This window comes from Procambarus clarkii, chromosome 13, assembly GCF_040958095.1.
Source record: "Procambarus clarkii isolate CNS0578487 chromosome 13, FALCON_Pclarkii_2.0, whole genome shotgun sequence".
NCBI lineage: Eukaryota > Metazoa > Arthropoda > Malacostraca > Decapoda > Cambaridae > Procambarus > Procambarus clarkii.
In genome coordinates this window covers 14,033,677-14,049,789 of record NC_091162.1, presented here as the reverse complement: position 1 = coordinate 14,049,789, position 16,113 = coordinate 14,033,677, and the positions used below count along the sequence as shown (strand labels likewise).

The 16,113-nt window shown below is 36.1% G+C and overlaps 1 protein-coding gene across 2 annotated transcripts in view; it reads right to left on the bottom strand.

The window, feature by feature from the left end:
- Nucleotides 1–16,113, bottom strand: part of LOC123757151 (Niemann-Pick type C-1a) — an 84,880-nt gene that overhangs the window by 13,202 nt on the left and 55,565 nt on the right. For both annotated transcript variants that reach the window (XM_045740599.2, XM_045740600.2), the window contains exons 9-22: nucleotides 15,237–15,433; nucleotides 14,389–14,610; nucleotides 12,737–12,891; nucleotides 11,502–11,653; nucleotides 10,173–10,353; nucleotides 9,265–9,392; nucleotides 8,259–8,510; nucleotides 7,393–7,556; nucleotides 5,881–6,058; nucleotides 4,900–5,040; nucleotides 4,071–4,231; nucleotides 2,247–2,478; nucleotides 1,110–1,223; nucleotides 519–681 (exon numbers count right to left, since the gene is read on the bottom strand). In XM_045740599.2, coding sequence (XP_045596555.1) covers nucleotides 519–681; nucleotides 1,110–1,223; nucleotides 2,247–2,478; nucleotides 4,071–4,231; nucleotides 4,900–5,040; nucleotides 5,881–6,058; nucleotides 7,393–7,556; nucleotides 8,259–8,510; nucleotides 9,265–9,392; nucleotides 10,173–10,353; nucleotides 11,502–11,653; nucleotides 12,737–12,891; nucleotides 14,389–14,610; nucleotides 15,237–15,433 — 2,440 coding nt within the window. The remainder of the gene's footprint in view (nucleotides 1–518; nucleotides 682–1,109; nucleotides 1,224–2,246; nucleotides 2,479–4,070; nucleotides 4,232–4,899; nucleotides 5,041–5,880; nucleotides 6,059–7,392; nucleotides 7,557–8,258; nucleotides 8,511–9,264; nucleotides 9,393–10,172; nucleotides 10,354–11,501; nucleotides 11,654–12,736; nucleotides 12,892–14,388; nucleotides 14,611–15,236; nucleotides 15,434–16,113) is intronic.

Below are 16,113 nucleotides of genomic sequence, written 5' to 3'. Positions count from 1 at the left end.
ACTAAGCGTATTTTATCTACATTGCCCAATAGATGAAAAAGATACCAGTAGGTATTGTAGCACACTGCACACATTGATAATGAACTATGACTTCCAAAGGGGTCAGTCAAGCCGAGATTCCAGGCAGCAGCTAAACTCAATGGCATGCCTAATAGAATTGACTTTCACTTGATTCATAAAATGTTCAATGCATTACAAAAATATCTAATTCTTCTGTCTATCATGCCATGATAAGAGTTATCATACAATAACTTTAGAGGAGCCAAGTTGTAGGACAGCGAGCATGTGTTTAGACTTTTACCGATCTCGACCAAAAATTTAAAAATATTTAAATCGCACCAAATTTATGTGCTCTACTTTATGCCATTACAGCTATATGATGCCATTCTACAGTCTTTCAGAAAATGCTTTAATACAAGTATAAGATACAACGATGTAGCCTCCTAAAATAACATTTTGAAAACCCTCAATAGTATATTATATATACTATATAGTGGAGTATATCATGCTGTACTTACCACAAAAGCTGAGCATGACTGGCAGGAATATCAAACCGTGCGCCGCCCCAAACAACACGATGCCAAGATACATGCGGAAGTAGAACACTTTGAAGATTTTCGAATGAGCGAAGGCTAAGACAATGATGCCTCCAAACTTGGTGAATGTGATGCCAGATAATACCTAAAAGTAACAACAATCATAAATCCCAAAATACAAATTCATTTAGGTTCTTATTTTAATATATGTATAAAGGCATCAAAATCTAATGTTGACCTTTCAATAAGGCACTAAACATTTTAGTGAAATCCAAGAATAATGCTTCTCAAAAAATTGATAGTTAAAAAAACTTTTTAGATGCATTACCAATAATTGCTCTAAATGTTTTTAGTCTAAAAAGCAGCATGTTTAATATCTGAACTGAAAGTTGTGCATAATTTTAACCATCATACTGTTAACTAGGCAAATGTACTGTATTAAATCATTCTTTATTCATTAAAAACTATTAAATTAATGTTAACCAAAGTATAATTAAATATCTTGAACATCTGATAGTGGTGATCTGCTACATTAATGTAAATACTGTACTTTGAACCTGCTGTACCACCTACCGAGCTGCCCATAGTGACAAGGGCCTCCTTCGCTCTCAGCAGCCTTGTTTCCTCCATGGACAGGGAGAATGCATGAGTAATGTGACTACAAAACTCCACCGATATACCCACAGCCTGAAAATTTAAAAAGTTTTTCAGTCTTTCTGGTTTGGTGCATTCTTCAGATAATTACTCATTTAGAATTTTATTCCCCATCATCATCATATTGGAATCTCCTTCACCAACATTCCTTGCCACCCTGAGCACTCTACTAGCAGTTTAACAAAGGCAAGCACATTCACGTACTGTGATGCAAGATTTACACGACAACACACAAACGATATTATAAACATTTCACAGCTGTTTACACTGTTTCACTTATATTTCGGTTCTCCTTGAAATCATTCTGCAGCTCTTAATCAAGAAAAATGATACTCGTGTTCCACTTTCATCAGGTATGAGGACAATGTTAATCTCTAGACAGGCAAGTAAACAATGTTTTATCATTTCCCCTTACATTGTCTGCAGTATGCATTCTTTGTACACATGTACATGCCAAGATTGTCATCAACTGTAAAAAGTAATTATTGAAATATAATTTAACAAATGCCATTTGATGGAACAAGTCCAGACTCGATTAGTTAAAGCAAGGGTCCGCTGTATTGACTTTGGTGCCAGAAATGGTATGCATTTGCTGCAAATCTCAAATTGAGGCCTCCTCTTAACACCATTATCTATGTAACCACTAATTGCTAGTACACACGATTTCACTGGTTATTAGCAACTAACCCAAATACTTACACATTTTACAACTTTTCGTTTCTTTTGAAATCACGTTCATGTACTTAACAGAATGAGGCAACCAATATTCAGAGCCCAAACTACAATTGTATCAACTATCCAAGATACATATTTAATCACGAAAGCAAATACGGCCGTGATTAAAAATAAATATAAACGTGAATGACATGAGCCTTTTCAGATTCTGTGAAGTACTGTACCAGGAAATGAATAGCATAATTAAAAACAGAATGGCAAGAAAACAAAATTTAAAATTCTGAATTTGAACAACACTGGGGATGGCATGGCATAGACGATGCCATGCCATCTAGACAAGTACACTATGGCATAAAATAAACATTCCCCCACTGCACTTACCATAACAAGGTTGACCAGCGAGACTGCATTGAGGGACACCCCCCACCAGTACATGAGTCCCCCAAGGTCGATGAGAATCATTATGATGGTGGTAATTACTATTAAAGATGATGCCACATCAAGACCAGAGAGAAGGATGCTCACCAAGAGCACTGTCACAATAGAAATGCCCAGGGACGTCAAGACGTCTTCCCACATAGTCAGGTACTGCTCGTAGAACACGTAAAATACGCTATGGAAACAAACGGTTACATTAGAGATTATCACTTGCTATTTAGATCAGGGTTGAATAATTGTTTAATATTTAAGACTAGTTATACTTATAATGACAAGCTCTTAAAGAGAATAAGAACATTCCCTTTGCAACTATTACAGATTAAAAATAAATACTTTTCATGCACTGTTGAGTTACAGGACAGCTTGGTTTAGGCAACTTGTCCAGTCGTTCCCATCTTTGAATAAGCACTTGTATTAACCTTTCATCTCCACAATCTTCACCCTGCACTATCCCTTAACAAAATCCAGTATAGAGTATACAAAATATACAAGTACTGTACTTGTGCAACTTTACAATACGAGAAAATTGCTATGATGTCCAAGTTATCACTCTCACATGACAACTTGTAGCCAACCCTTCTTTTTATACTAATCAACCACTGCATTAACTTCTCAACTCAAGTACTTGCTCAAGTACAACTTTCATAGTCTTTTGCCTCTAATACTTTTTGAGGTAAACTTTCCACCACTTCATCTAATGTTACACAGGAGCATGTGATCAGACAAAACTATAAGCCACTTTCCTCATTGCTCTCTCCTCATACACATGCTAACAAACTTGGGTAATTACACATCTCAGCAAGCATATTGTTAATTAACACTTCCTTTAAATTTCATAACTTATGAGGTATTGTATGCAAGTTCTTATTTAAAATACATATTAATAGCAGCTTTTTTCACCACACGAGGCTTTAAGTTGGCAGTCAGTAATTTATTCTTGCGACGTTTCCCTCATTCTCGGGGACTCCACTTTACCATTAAGGTCATTTAGCACAACTAATTTATAACTCTTGGGTAACAATTCTCCAAGCTGTGCAAAAAATATATAATTCTTATTTCCATCATGCTCCCTGTTACCTGTTACCCTATGCCCCTGTTACCTAGCAGTAAAATAGGTACCTGGGTGTTAGTCAGCTGTCACAGGCTGCTTCCTGGGGGTGGAGGCCTGGTCGAGGACCGGGCCGCGGGGACACTAAAAAAACCTCTAAATCATCTCTAAGATAACCTCAAGAGATAATTACACGGAGCACTTCAATCACAATTGCTAGCATTACAAACTTTAATTTAACAAAAGGAAAGTAGCTAACTGCAGTAAAAAATGTTACTCATTGCTCCATGCCACTATTCATTAGTAGGAATATTCCTGCCTTACTCTATTTCACACATGTTCTTTGAACATTAATTCCATCTTCATTTGCTTTCATTATTATCCCACAATCCTGGTACATCACTTTTTCCTTTGTTAAGAACTTTCAGCACTTTTCTTCCTTTATTCCTTCAATAGTCAAGAGCCATACGAACCTGTCTTTCCTTTTGCAGGCCTGGCTAAATTTGGGCTCTATATTGCATTTAACTTTTGTCTAGGATCCTATTACACTACCTGTATATAAATTATTAATCTATAAAGTTTTAATTGTTCCACCTAATTATGACTAGTAGATACTAGAACCTTAAGGACAGTGAAATACTTCATTAAATAAACGAACCTAGAAGACACTTAAGTGGAAAGAGAAATCATGCAAATACTGCACATTAAGACAATTTTACCTATAAGGGAACACTTCATACAGAGGCTCCTTCAAGCCCGTGTTTATCGCTGCCGTGATGTTCTTGGTAATGTTTCTTGACCATTCTAGCGCCATGTAATAGTCACTTGACGTCTTCAGAATGGTGTGGTACGTCATGAAGTAACTTGCTCCAACACTCGTCTAAGATTACAAAGTGACGAGAAAAATTAAAAAAAACAAAAAACTTGCGACATGATAATTATGATAATTTGTTGTTCCTATTGATTAAATAACTGTCAAATTCAATACCACAATTTTGAATGTTACTTCAAAAGTAGCGACATTAAAATATAAGGATGGTGCATGACTACAAATACCACAGTCTGGCACAAAGAGCTGAAGCTCAACCCCCGTAAGCATAACTAGGCGAGAACACGGATTTAAGGAAGCAGCTCGCAATCTAGCCACAAGTGAAAGATAAAGTTCCACATAGTTGTCTAACATGGTGCCAAGATCCCATTGTTGGCTTCACTAGTTCAAGTGTCATGAAAACTGAAATAAATTAATTAAAAAAAAAAAAAAATGTAAGATAAATCTATATTTCTTTTTTTAAATTAAGCTTGATATAGGACTGCTTAAAGACATCAGAGCTGCTTAAGAAAAATATTGCACAAAGTTACCTTGTTGACCAAAGCACATACTAGAAGTTGAAGGGACGACGACGTTTCGGTCTGTCCTGGACCATTCTCAAGTCGATTGTGAATGGTCCAGGACGGACCGAAACGTCGTCGTCCCTTCACCTTCTAGTGTGTGGTCTGGTCAACATACTTCAGCCATGTTATTGTGACTCATCGCCTGCATAAAGTTACCTTATTTTGACCATCTGTGACAATGTTAACAGCTTGGCCATATGCAGCATGGCCGGCCTTGGGGCACAGCTCCGAGGGTATATCTTCTAGGAAAAATGGTAGATACTGCATAAAAGAAGCCGGATCAGGTCGCATTCCATCCTATGGGGACAGTAAAATTAGTTGAAACCGAGGAGTAAACTATAGGTCACACCCGATTTATTCAAGGTTTTCCATTTGATCCATACCAATCAAAATACTCAACCTGTGTTCATAAATTCTACATATAGTATATAGAAAAAAAAACTTTTCATTAATGTATACCTTATCAATATATTGCGAGATAAACTGGATCTCTCAATATATTTGTGAGAAACTTTATCTTGATGTTTGAGGTTTTCACTAACATTTGATGACGTCACCACAGAGGTGTGACAAGTACTGCAGCCAAGGCAGACCCACAGTACAGAGTGAAACGAACAACAGTTTGCTGCAGGGTGGTATTTTGACAATTTCTTCACCCTACAAGGTATTTGGCTCCAAGTTTATACTATAATGTACAAGAACATACAAGTGAAAAGTCTCAAGGTATGGTCAGTACCTCACAGGTTCCTGGCACCAAGGTGGCCTCATTTCTTGGACCATGCCAAAATTTCAGTGCTTGATATATTTTGGTTATCTTCCAAATGTGTTAATACCTTGACAACTTCAGTATAGGTGTATTTATATTCATTTCAATTCATACTGTATTACAAATTTTACTAAAACCTTATTAAACCATTTTTGATCCCATTTACAACATTTATAGCATAAATGACCAAAGACTAGCGAGATTATCAGAGATAATCCAATGTACCAAACAAAACAGTGCAAAGAACCAGGCCTCACAATATCTAAAAGACTTCCAGTTTCATTTGTTTTCTTATCTTTAACATAAAATAGTGTCCAACTACTGTATGAAAAGCTGGAGGTATATCAATAATACTCTTAACAGAAAATTACCTCCATAACGTTTATGTCACAATTTTGACACTTTGGGTTAAATTCAGTGGCTGGACAGAAGGAGCCATCAGCCTTGACACGACAACACGGGGCATCAATGCTTTCCTGCTGCATGTTATACAGAGACCAGTCCATGTAATCATCCAACCACGATGATGCTGGTTGGGCAATAAAAGTTCTGAAATAAAGTATAATATATCAGCTATAGGTAGAATGTAATTAGTGTTGGCTGGCAACTAATAATATTTTTGTCTAATTTCTTGCAGAAAGTATGTTACAGCTTAACTCCACTTAATTTAGAATAATGTAATGAACTGAATAGAAAAATATAACTAGAACTAAGTCAAGAAAAAAAAAAAGGTGATACAGCCTATGATAGAACAAGATCTTCTGTATGTGCAAATGACACTTGCCCTAAATATTTGGAAAACTTGCCCATTAATCGAGTTGCTAAAACGGCAATAAAATTATACTAACATTCCATATGCTTTCTTATTTCCGAGAAGTCATGGGATACCTTAGTTATGACAAGTTGCTTAGCCAAAGTAACCAAATCTGCACGCTACAAAAGCCACCCACTTTCTTGAACCTTCGTATGAGAATCTTATGAAGAAAGCCAGTTTTATCACTATTTAGTATAGAGTATAAATTAAGATGGCATAGGTATGAAAACTAAATTTTTATAGAACTCATTAAAGGCAGTTGGCTGTGCAGTTCAGGCATGGCTGTGCAGTTGAGGCATTAGTCACAAGAGTACTCGAGATAAACAAGCATGCAGTCTGGAAATTTTAATTGTTTTAACCTTCAACGTGTCCTCATCACGTGTGTATCGTCCAATGCAGTCGTTCCCAACCTTTTTTGCAACAGCCCTATTTTCTAATACAGTATAGTACTCAAGACCCCTATGGGATGCTGGGGTTGCAGTCTAACAGATGATTAACTATTGTAGTCAACATTATGACTTTACATTCTATGTATTTTAATGTCAATGTTGCCCATATGGTTCCATTAGCTCTATAGTCTCCCCAATCAATCATGGAGGTCACAAAAGGTCGAGTCAGATTTCAGCTCTTGGTCCCCCATCATTTGAGCATACCACTTGCCTACTCAATAAAGTTCTCCACTATATATTTTAGTCATTTACTTTTGCACACAGATTCCTTACTTTAATACATTTTGTAAGAAAAAGTAATAGCGGAGTTTGGCCATGGCTACCATCACAATTTAATGCTTATGAATGCCACAAGAAGATTTTACCACCAGCCAGGCCAAAATAAGGAGAGAATACCGTTTTGATAATTGCTGCACTTCGAGGGTTGAATAAATGAAGTCATGTCCACAATGCTAAATGCCAGAAGCTTTCGTTAGGTACCCTGAATGAACATTTTTATTTTTCCAATTATGAAAGCAATAGTGGCATTTACAATTGCAATTAAATAGTCTGCAAAAGGAACAAATCAAATATTTATATTAATCACCTACTTCAAACAAAAATACTTGTCATCACCTTACCTATTAGATAGAAGAGAAGATATGTACACTTGCGTTGCAAGGCTGTCTAGATTACAGTCAACAGTGCCACAGATTTTGTTTTGTTCCGAGAAGCTGCTGAAGTTGAGTCCGCCCTTGAGGACGAAGTACACAGGTGGCCCCACACTGAGGTACGTTGCCAGATACTGGAAATTATCTTTAATCAATATCCAATACTTCACTTTACACCCACAAGTACAATCTTTCAAGCACATTTACCCTTATATAATGCAACACCTCTCACTTGCCACCTTTCTTACTGCTTCCTCCCTTGCTCGGCTACACTAGCCACACTCGTTGCTTTGTTGAGTGCTGCTTCCACTACGGGTTCATATTCATCCCCATCTCACCCATACTCCAGAGACATTTACCCAAATTTACTGTAGTAATTATAAACTTTCAATCATGCTTTTAATTAAATAATCATCTACAAGATGACAAAAGGGATTTTAATATTGAACGTATAAATATATAGTCTCCTGTCAACTCTGTTTTCTTTAAATGAACAAAGACAATGCCACACTTATTACTGTTTAATACATGCTAATTATGTGTACTTTACAGCAAATTTCCAATAGAAATTACCAAGTTAATAATACAATTACACAAAATATAATGTACTGCTGCACCATGGAAGCAGATTAAAAAGGCGAATATAAACTTGTCTGGAAAAATTCATAATTACTGTACAGCTAAAGCAAGAAGAGCTAAAGGAAATGACAAAGATGGAAAAAATTTAGAATGAAGGAACAGCAGACATTATAATCATTGTCTATTCCTCCATACAGTATTGTACTTGGAAAATAGAGTGGACAAAGAATCTAACCATAATATAACACATTACTAACCTCAAAATACTTCTGAAGGTAAGAGTCATCAGGCATGGAAAGCTCTTGGTCAAGACCAATCTCAATCTTTGGTAAGACAGCAATACTGGAGCAGAGCCACCCAGCAAACACAATCATAACGATAGGTCGAACAATACGGGAGAGCAGAGTGGGGGCGTACACATGCTTGAATAGCTTCTGTAGCGGGCCTTCCTCTAATGTTCCTTCTTTGCCGGAGCCTCGGATACAGCACAAAATATCAAATCTGTTCTCCTGTGGAAATTATATATGGCTACATAAAAAAAAAAAAATCATAGAAGGAAACTATCCGATAAAACATTATAGAGAAATTTATATTTTAAAGTACAGGTAGTAGTACACATACCACAATATTATTACTGTATAACCCAAACTACAGTATCTCAATGTTCAGTATTTGTTTAGTCATTCAGTAGTCAAAATATTGGTCAAATTTTCCAGAGCTCTAAAATTATGATAAGGAAACACTGTTGAAAGAATCCCACAAATCTAAACACAGTTTGCACAGTTTATTCCCCGCCCCCCCCCCCCCCTCTCATTCTCATAGGCTTATTTGGCTTTGAGAACCCGAGTGAGTAGTTCTGCATACATTGCTCCTTTAAGTTTTTAGGAAAACTAAAAAGTCAATGCAGCAGAGGAAAATGCTAAATACTGCATATAAAACATACAAAAGTTATCCAGAAGCAAATTCCAACAAGTGGTACTAGAACATTTAGTTAAACCAGTGGTATAAGAACATTTTAATTCAAAATAGTTCTTAATACTAAATTCTATGTTTTCTTCCAATCTTTTTTTTTTCAAATTTCCTAGCATCTGATGCACAGTATCTGAATCCCTCAATTTTTTTTAGTACAGAACAAATTTGTGCTAATCTGGCAGTAGAAAATTTCATTATGACGAGATCAAATTTTGTGTGCAACTCCCAGCAACACTGATGACGCTGCTGCCACCACAACCACCACTTCCGTCAACCCTGGGGTACACTCACCTCCTGCCGTTTAGCATCCAGAGCTACCAGAGACACAAAACATGTCACTTGAAGGATGAAATCAATTGAGAGAGCTAATCCAGCGTAGAGAGCAAAGGCGTGTACAGCAGGCATGCCAGACAATGCTCCTGTCATGTTCAAGAAAAAAAAAAGTTTTCAAATTTAAAGACAACTTTTACAACCAAAATTATAGTCATTAATAAAAATATTGTATATATTATTCTAAGGACATCATAGATCAGGGCACTAAAAACTAAAGTTTTTTAGTGCTAATAAAAAGATCGGGACACTAAAAAAAGTCACGAAATCATCTCAAGATAACCTCAAGATAGATCATGATAGATAGATAAGCTTGTGAAACTGAAAGAAGCATAGGATATGCAATTATATAATTAGTAGTACAGCTAAAGCTTTAACATTGCACCAACATTCTTAACACCACAAAACTTTCAAAAATTATAAATACAGTAGTACTGTATGTATACTAAATATGCATGTGATTATCTTAACGGTAGTAATGAGAAATACAGTATGCCACAAAGATGATTTGCAATGGTCCATTATAACCCAGCAGACAAAGGCATGCAATACAGAAAATGGAATCGCTTGATTGGTGGAAGTCTATTTTCATACAACTTTGATATTTCAAATTTAATTATATTTTACAACTATCAAATGTAGTTCATGCACTTCTTTAACAGTGACTAATACCTCTCAACACTATATGAATAATTTGAAAAATTGCATTTTCTTTAATAAAAAATCTAATATTGTCCACTGAAAATGTTGAAAGAGGAGGAATATCTATAAAAATTGTGGTGCAAGTTCATTACAGTATAACAAATTAAACAAATACCAATCCTCTTAAGCATAAAAACCACTGTCAAGAGTCTGGCCTATCAAAATACCTAAAAAGAAGCAAGCGGCCTCTGAACAGGAAGCAAGGAGGATGGTTGGAGCAACTTGTCCGACAACACGACCAATGTGTTCCGATCGTGATTCTGTGGGACGACGAGATTCTCGCTGATACGTTTGAACCAAGATGAACATGTTGTCAACTCCAACAGCCAAAACTAAAAATGGGATGACCTGAAAGAAAAGAATTCATGCTAGAAAAATAGAAAACAAGCTCTTACATCATGCCTTGCAGACAATAAGCTAGCCAATAATATTCTATTTTGAATACCAGGATTTAACCCTAACTGCTTCCCAAGCAGTACAGTATTGGCAACTTTTGCTATACTGACAATATGGTTTCCCATTCTCAAGGACAAAGCCAGTCAGGCATATCAAGGTTCACATAGGATAACGACTGACATTCACTAGGATGCAATTCACAATGATTGCCGCTCTCCTAAGTACCTATTCACTACAAGGTAAACAACAGACAACAGGTGTATGGAAACTTGCCCATATGACAATCCTGCATAGAAATTGATCCCAGGACTTTACAGTTGTCAATCTATTGTGATAACCACATTCCATAAATTTAATGTGCTTACCTAAACCTGTGGAACTTTGTTATTGACTATACCTGGCAAAGGCAACTTTCCCCACTCATTGCATGGATGAATATTTACCAGTTTAGGCAAGTTTACTTACAACTGATGCTCCTCTTCACCTAGTAGTAAATTGGTCCCAGATGAGGCAACTAGTGTGGGGTTACATCCTGGGTAAAGTCTGTCGCTGGCCTAGGAGAACCATGAAAAGCATAACAGGCTTCCCTCTTCCTGACACTGGCAAACACTCCATTTTGCTGAACATTCATATACCAACTGAAGTTTTTCAATAGGTCTACGAGAATATTTTGATACATCTAGAAATGGTTTCAATTTCAAGCTTGAAACACTACCCCGTTAAGTGGGAATAATTAACCTGAACAATAACCAATCTGCTAATTGCACACTGTTTCTAATCCCTTTGACTATTACTTTATCAAGAAGTGAATTGTATTTAAATTATCTGGTTTCATGCGTCATTTAACTTCTCAGAAGACATTCCAACAGCATTATCATTTTAGTTAACTTTCTTAAACCCTTCCTCCCTTGCTATACACCTTCCTATATATTTTAAAAGTTCCGAATAAAAACAATCCATTCAATAATACAAATTAAGAAATTATGCGAGAACACAAGTTCCCGATTTCAAAGTTCCAATATTTAAACTTTCTTCCGCAATAGATATTAAATTCTACAGTTTCTCTCCCACCAAATAATTAACAAATCACATGAACTTACTTCGATGATGATGAGCGTTGCAGGGACACCAATATATCCATAAATACCAATAGACGAGGAGACCGAGATGAGGACAATGACCACACCACCAAGGCCGAGCGTGATCTTTGAGTCCACTAGCAGGCGGCTGCAACTGGTAAACTCCCCAAGTGCTATTAGAAAAAAAAAAAAGCAATGACAATATTATGTTCCTCTAATTACTGAATGCTAATAACTTTGCCATAAGAGATGGTGTTACACAAAATCTACATCGTATGTTTCTACTACTCAACTTTCACTATGGCAGGGAAATGTCAACAAAATCACTAGACGCTTCAGTGACAGTGAAGTGCAGTAGATCAGAATAGTGCAAGATTTTCCGAGTTGCTAACAGGATACAAATCAAATATGTAAGCAAATAATGACTGCTTCACTTGAAATAGCTACATCAACATTCGATCCAACAAATACTTCCAAGTCAAATTGACACATGGACGGTATCTGGAATGAACAAACATCTCTTTCTTCTTTAAGGGGCCAAATTAAGTCACTCGACTCAATAATGTTTTTTACCAAACATGGCAGCCAAGTAATAGTGTTACCTCTGCAATCAATAGATGGCTTTGAAATTCATACAAGTTTTAAAATTATTCTTTTTATTTTTGGCATGAAAAAGCTAATTAATGGATCACTAGTAAAAATTAAATTTTTTACTTTTTTTTATTTTGAAGATATTTGGACTGTTTGTTGACTGTTCCCATTTACTGCACCTTTTAATGAGATTGAGCAGCAAAATTTTGCAATACATAGGTTTTACAAGAATATAATTGCCAAAATCAAGGACTATTTTCAGATCATACTTTAAGGATTATCAATTTTCCAGAAACTTTGGAGTTACCATCAATTTCATTAGAATAAAATTTGAATCAAAGCAAATACCATTTTAATTTAAAAATTAATGCATTCCTCAGAGACTGACACCATTTGGTGAATAATGACCAAACCACAGCTTGGATGGTAGAGAAGTGACGACGTTTCGGTCCGTCCTGGATCATTAGCAAGACAACTCGATAATGGCCCAGGACGGACCGAAATGTCGTCGCTTCGCCATCTTCCGTGTTGTGGTTCGGTCATCATTTCTTCAGCCACGTTATTGTGACTCGCCATTTTGCGAACAGACGTTCATAGATTAGTGCCTTCTCTCATCCATCTGTTCAAACGCATGGAAAATATACATGAATGGTAAAAAATGTTACCCAGGGCAATGTAGGCAAACATGATGCAGTAAGAGATGAGGATGGTTAGCACGTCTCCCTCACTCTCGCGCTTCAGTTCATCCTGGATTGCTCGCTCTGCAGAGAACGCTATGTCCATCATCGGATGAGTGTAGTTCTTCATATACGTGAGGAAACTGATGGGATGGGATTATGCATACAAGTCAATGATACTTGGTTGTAAATTTGGAAAATGGTGATAATTTATATATAAATTTATATGCAAGAATTTAATATGAAAGAATTAGGCTGAATTGCAAGTTTGAAATAGTATTTAACACTTAGATTATATTCAGTTGAAGATTATTTTATTTTAATTATTTTAAAGCAAATTAGAATCTAATTCAAATATTATTCTTCATACTAATCTTTATACCTATGGAAAAGAAAATCTAATTTCTTAATCTCCATTCATTCAATTTGACCCTCAAACTCATTTTATTACATACAATACTTTTATTATGGAATATCTACTTTAGTTTGCATTTATCCACATCTATACAACTAGTATTTTCATGTTGGAGAATTTAACATTACGTGTTTTGACCAAGTTCCAGAAGCAAATATTAGCACAAGTTATCTGTTTCCACCACCTTATTGCTCCTCTTTACTTACTCCAAGCTTTTAAATACATATGTAGATAAAAAATTAATCCGAGTTAAGCAGTGTACAGAAAAGGAACTAATGAAAAAAATTGCTCACGCGAAAAAACTATCATTTTAAGAGTACTGTACAGTGTCTTAGTACTTGTATCAGTACTTTAAGAGTGTCTAAGATGCTGTGCCTCTCACAAACCTGAGTACTAACAAAATATTTATGGCTGAACTGAGTCGGTACACTGCACTAGTTTTCGCAGTACCTGGTAAGTTGGATCAATACTTCAGTATGAGCAGCCATGGCAGAGGCAACACAAGATCATGTACATAATAGGATAATCGGGGAAATCTTGCTGTAATCCAACATACAGTACTTAATAATTTTGGTACCACCTCGGCCATTAAACAATCTAACCTACAATTGCTGTTCGTTTGCTACAGTCATCTGCATTTGCACTCGGCATGCAATTGAGCCCTCAAGGTATGCTGGAAATACATTCTTTGCTAATCTTACGGTCTCGTAGCTTCCTCCAACTACTAACCAATCATCTCATCTGGTAAACTCTTCAACCTCACAATTTCCATCAACATTGTATATATGAAAGAATCTAGTATGACCTGTCACAATTTGCAGTTATATACTAAATCTTTCAAGTCTCATTAGCACTTTTGCCAAGAGCTACCACGTCTGACTGCAAAATCAGTAAGCACTACTGCTACCAAACATTGTTTTTACAGGCACGTAATGAAACTTGTGACAAAATGTACAAAAAAGAATTTGAGTAAAGATCAAAATGCCCCATATGAAAAGAAATTTATTCAGAGAGTCTAATTTCTTATACATTTCAGAACATGCACAACTGAAAATGTACCACACATTAACAAGCATATGCATGCAAAGGAAGCGGTTTTGTAACGTACCTAAAAGTGAAGCAGCAGGCCCTAGTACTAAACCTTTCAACCTACAAGCACAAATAGATAAGGGCACATGTTTAACCAACAACTTCTGATTTTACAACACCCAGAGTAATAACTCACGCTTCCTCCCATGCCATTGCCTTCTCTATCTTCGCCTTATCATAGAAATTATTGACAACCAAAACGATAACCAAAGCTGTAGCATTCTTGTAGGGTGGATTGGCTCCAAGGACCTGAGAGCCATTCAGGAATCCTCCAAGGGTAGTGTAGGGAAAAACGGGACCTCCATATTTCCCAAGACAAGGAATTTGAAGGTGAGGATCTAAAGGCGAGATAGGATTCCTGAAAAACAAAAGGAAAAGTTTACAATTTTGATTTTATTTATTTATTTACAAAAAGTATCATTTTTATTGTAGCCAACAAAAGGAGATGTTGTTGATCCCTAAATCTGAAGTCTATATACAAACTAAATTATAAACACAGTATTCTTAAAGTTGCTATATAAATTGGTACGTATATTAAACAGATAATAAAAATATTAAATACATGACACTGGTATATGCAGTACTGACAATGAAGGTAATCAGTTTTTCATATACTGTACTGTACTATATAAATGCTGTATTTCAAGTCAAAAAAGTTATCGCTAGCAAGGATAACTATAGAACTGTGGTGAGGCAGAAACAGTTCCAGTTCACATAATTATTATTGAATTACCTGTGTGATAAAGCTTCATCGTGGTAATGATCAGAAGGATCATTTCTCCAAGTTCTTAAAACGCAATCCTCATGTTTACTAGCCTGTCGTGTCTGGAGTTACAGCCACTCTGGTACCTTTTAGACTCGTTCAACTCGCTCCCTCTCACACGTGATCAATGCACCTTGTGTATGTATACTCAACTGTGCTAGTGGGGGTCAAGCATCAATTTCCCCATCCCTTCTCTCCCACTACCCGAAGTGTGAACCTACCTGAAGCACGTATCCAGGTGGTTAAGATAGTTAATATCATGGCCAAACTCATCTTTCATGGAAATATTCAAATTGGTTTCACTATTCTGGAAATAATTCAGGACACTCTGGATGGTGCAGTTGCCGTTTGTGGGGGAGAGTGGCTTGAAGCAGATGTCCTCCAGGTGGACTTCTTCCTTTTCAGATGTGCCAGATAGCTGCAAAAACATCCAATCAAAAATACAAATATAGTTGTAAACTTAAATGAAAAAATAGGATATTTAAAAAAAGCAAGGCTTGATTTAGTTAAAACACAAGTGTATAAAAGGATGCTTTAAAATAGAAAATACCATCTTATAACCATCCAACAAAGAAAAACAGGTGAAGGGAGAAACACTAGAGAACGGGTCTATCATATCAACAAGCATTTCAGTTACCTATGCTACAATTTTCATATTTAAATACTACTGTATATTAAAAAAAAAATTTTTTTATATCTATTGAAGTCTGATGAGCATTATACCAAGGAGCAGTCACCAGATCTTCACAATTTGGTTTGTAGGGGAGACTGAAATCAGCTTCATTAAAAATTCCTAAATGGGACATCCAGAGGAATAAATTCACTAGCACAAAAATATTTAGCGACACAGTAACATTAATTTTAACAACGTGGAAACAGAAAGAGACATTAACATGCTGTAAGCCCAGTCTTATGACAGGTTGAAATTAAAATTTCACTCTGAAATCAACCCATAGAACATGGGCAATATTAGGGTAGGAATGGTAACACTCTTAATATGGCTCCAATCCCATATATGATTATTTTTGTAGACGGATTAAACATTACTAGAAATAGTTGGAGCCTTGGGAAAGCTATTAAGGATATTTAAAGCCAAAA